Genomic DNA, 3,429 nt, shown 5'->3' with positions numbered 1-3,429 from the left:
ATATGCTTATGATCATGATATGCTGTGTGCTCAAATTCATGATGTGCTGTGTGCTTAATTATGCATGTGATCATGATATGCTGTGTGCCCAAATTCATGATATGCTATGTGCTCAATTTCACATGCTTTAAGTATGCCTAAGAGTTGCCTCCCTACAAGTGGGATCAAGAGCACTCTTCATGATATGAATATGACATGAAAGTTATGCTAAGAATTATATTATTATGACATGCTACTTTACTTTTAAGGTTTGTACCAAGGGTGGGCTCCATAAGTGTCCCGGGGTCGATGGACTAAGAAACGGGCCTCGTTAGGGATGGGCTCCTAAGTGCCCCTAGGTCGATGGACTAAGAAACGGGCCTAGTATGTATGCCTTGTAGGGTTCAAGACTTGCTACCTTGGACCTACATAGGACGCGCACATTTATGTATGTGGTACAAGCCGGGGCCCTAATCATGTTGAGATTATGTTTAAGTATGTATGTTATAAGTTTTAAAAGACATGTTGCATATGTTTTCATGATGCATGTTTAAGAGTTCACCTTGCATATACCTTAGGTGATGCCATGATACCTTATGTTTATATCATGATGATGTCATGATATTTATGATGATGCTTATGACATGTATGATGTTTATGTTGTGTGATACCATGATATCTTATGTTTATGTTGTGATCATGCCATGATATGCTACAGGATATGATGAAATTATCTCCATATGATATGACTTGTGTTTTTAATGTGCTATACGGTTTTTGTGAGTAGGAAAGGAACTTACTGAGCCATGAGTGCTCACAGCTTACTTTCTTGTACTACAGATAAGGGCAAGGGATGGATGAACTAGGGGAGCAGCAGGAGGGGCTAGAAGGATGTGTGTGGCAGTGATTTGGCTAACGAAAAAGAAAAGACCTGCTTTCATAAAAATAAGAATTATGCCTAGCTTTATGTCACTACTTCATAACTCCATGACATTTTATTATGTGTTTGAGTATCATGTCTCAAAAATAGGTTGAGTATGCTGTGTGGTTTATATGTTAGATGATTAGTCATGGTGACTTAAAAGCTAAAGAAAAGTTTTAAAATTTTACGAATAAGACTTCCGCTGTAATTAGTAAGTAAGTATGGTAAAGTAACTCCCGTAGCCTTAGCAGGAGGGGCGGGGCGTTACATGATTTAATCTAGGATCTTAGGCATTATTGTACATGAGTTGGGGAACAAGATACTAGAGGTAGAGTTGTAAATAAATTTAATATTCGGTTCAATAAAATGAACTCTATTTGTTAACATTAATGTGAACCATGTTCCTGAATAATTTATTGTAATTGCCCCCACGAGGACGAGGGTATTCAGTTGATTAAAAGTGGTAGATTTGTTATAATAGGACAAAGATAAATTCCCGGTGACACATACCTTCAGAGAAAAAAATTCTTCTCATCCCTTAATCACTTAGTGTTTCGCTATAAATTAACCCCGTTCACATAACTTGAGGATGAGTTGTAAGTAGCGCCTACGGTGAGCATAATCCTCTTTTTTTATACAATAAATAATTTATAATATTTATGAATAATTTTAGAATTTTTTTAATATTCTTTTCAAATCTAATATTCATAAAATATAAAAATAAAAATAATATAAATTTCATAAATAATAAAAAATAATATAAATTATAAGAATAATAAATTAATAATTAAATTTGATTAAAAATTAAATAATGTTCATGAAAAATTTGAGTTCAACTTGAACATAAAGATTTTAATAATTTTGATAAATAAATAAATGTGAACAGAATATCGGATCGTTTACACTTTACACCCTTTCCCCGTGATGGAATAAAAGCCCTTTAGGTGGCGTTTGGTAGGGTGTAATGTGTCTTGTAATGTAATCAGGATTATATTATAAGGCTGATTATTTTGTTTGGTTTACTTTTAAACTTGTAATGTAATGTAATCTCGATTATAAAAGGTAGTGATGTTTTGTAATCTAGATTGCAAAGCAAATATTATGTAATCCGATTACATTACGAGGTCATCGTTTAACCAAAATTTGAATGTCGAATATACCCCTAGTCCGCCGTCGCCGTCGCCCGCCGCCCGCCGCCCGTCACCCGCCAGTGGTTGTCAGTGGCTACTGCAAGCTCCAGCAGAGGTGCAGCGGCCGCTGATAGAAATTGCAGGATATTTTTGTCATTTGATAATAATATGAATTACATTCCTTATAAAAAAATAATGGACACCAAACAAAAGAATATAATCACCCTTTAATCAAAGATTACATACATGATATTACCAAACGTAATAATGTAATCAAGACTATATTACATTACATTACAAGCTCGATTACATTACACCCAACCAAACGTAGCCTTATTTCTTTATGACTGCGCATTGATGCGCGCGATTGTCGATGCACTTCTCATGCAAGGAAAAACCAAGGGGCCTTTCTTTGGTCTCAATTGAGTCAGCTCCATGAGACACTGCAGATGGAACCTTCAAAGCTTCACACCTCTATGAACAAGAGGAACTAGCTATCTAGCGAGGAAGGGAACCACCGCATCCCGATCCAGACAGTTTAATTCATAGCGACATCCATCTCAATGGAGCCATTGCCGTCCAAGAACGGGAAGGCGGCGACTGAGCTATGTAACCAAGTGGTGGAGATCGAGGGAATCCTGGCTACACCTTTCACAAGAAATTACTCCTGGAGGAGGCGAATACCCATGGTTCCTACGTCGGCCAGCAATCCAACCCCTACCAGCGCCTCGAGTTTGTCGGCGACGTTGTCCTCGGCCTTGTGGTTTCTGATTACCTGTACGAAATGTGCCCACACATTGACTCTGACGACCTCACTGCCCTCCGTAGTGCCAACGTTTCCAATGAGAAGCTACCCTGCATGTCCGTTGACCTCAGTCTCTACCGTTTCCTCCGCCACAACTCCCCTAGCCTTGATCAAGCGGTACCCCAAACCTAAGTATCATAACTTTTCTCCCCAATTAATGCGATGGAAACTTGCTTGAACCTTTCAATCAAGTGAGCGAGTTCACATATCAAGTGACGATGGAGGAGGCTGAAGAGAATGAAGAGAAAGGTAGCATCCTAAAAGCCCGTCTTGTATTGGCTGACATGGTTGAGTCCATCGCAGCAGCAGTCTACAGGGACTGTAATTCCAACCTCAAATCAGATTAGCACGATTTAGCTGATCTGATTTCCCCTTCCTCTCCCCTCCCCTCCCCTTTTGTATTGTTCTTGACAAATCGGGAATTAGGCGAAGATTTTATAAAAGATTCTGCAGCCACTCATCACGTTGGAGACCATGAAAAAGCACCTTGTGACAGCCATCTACACACTCTATCAGAAGCTGTGGAAAGCTCTAGAGTTTCACCCCTCAAGGTGCGGTTTTTCGGTGGATGCTATTGTTGATGGCACTTCTTC

The 3,429-nt window shown here is 39.0% G+C and overlaps 1 protein-coding gene across 1 annotated transcript; it reads left to right on the top strand.

Moving 5' to 3' along the window:
- Positions 1-2,594: 2,594 nt before the first annotated feature.
- LOC122050782 (ribonuclease 3-like protein 2) lies at positions 2,595-3,183 on the top strand. Its single transcript, XM_042611659.1, has 3 exons — positions 2,595-2,648; positions 2,690-2,953; positions 3,037-3,183. The coding sequence occupies exons 1-3, from the start codon at positions 2,595-2,597 to the stop codon at positions 3,181-3,183; spliced, it is 465 nt and encodes a 154-aa protein (XP_042467593.1).
- Positions 3,184-3,429: the final 246 nt, after the last annotated feature.

Source organism: Zingiber officinale, chromosome 3A (genome assembly GCF_018446385.1).
Source record: "Zingiber officinale cultivar Zhangliang chromosome 3A, Zo_v1.1, whole genome shotgun sequence".
In the NCBI taxonomy this organism is placed as follows: Eukaryota; Viridiplantae; Streptophyta; class Magnoliopsida; order Zingiberales; family Zingiberaceae; genus Zingiber; species Zingiber officinale.
Note: the sequence above shows the minus strand (reverse complement) of the source record. Positions and strands in the feature narration are given on the sequence as shown.

Excerpts from the sequence above, each read along its gene's own strand:
- LOC122050782 (XM_042611659.1), top strand. The coding sequence starts at position 2,595 with ATGGAGCCATTGCCGTCCAAGAACGGGAAGGCGGCGACTGAGCTATGT. Across the intron at positions 2,649-2,689 it reads CGACTGAGCTATGTAACCAA|AAATTACTCCTGGAGGAGGC; the intron begins GTGGTGGAGATC and ends ACCTTTCACAAG. Across the intron at positions 2,954-3,036 it reads CCCCTAGCCTTGATCAAGCG|TTCACATATCAAGTGACGAT; the intron begins GTACCCCAAACC and ends CAAGTGAGCGAG.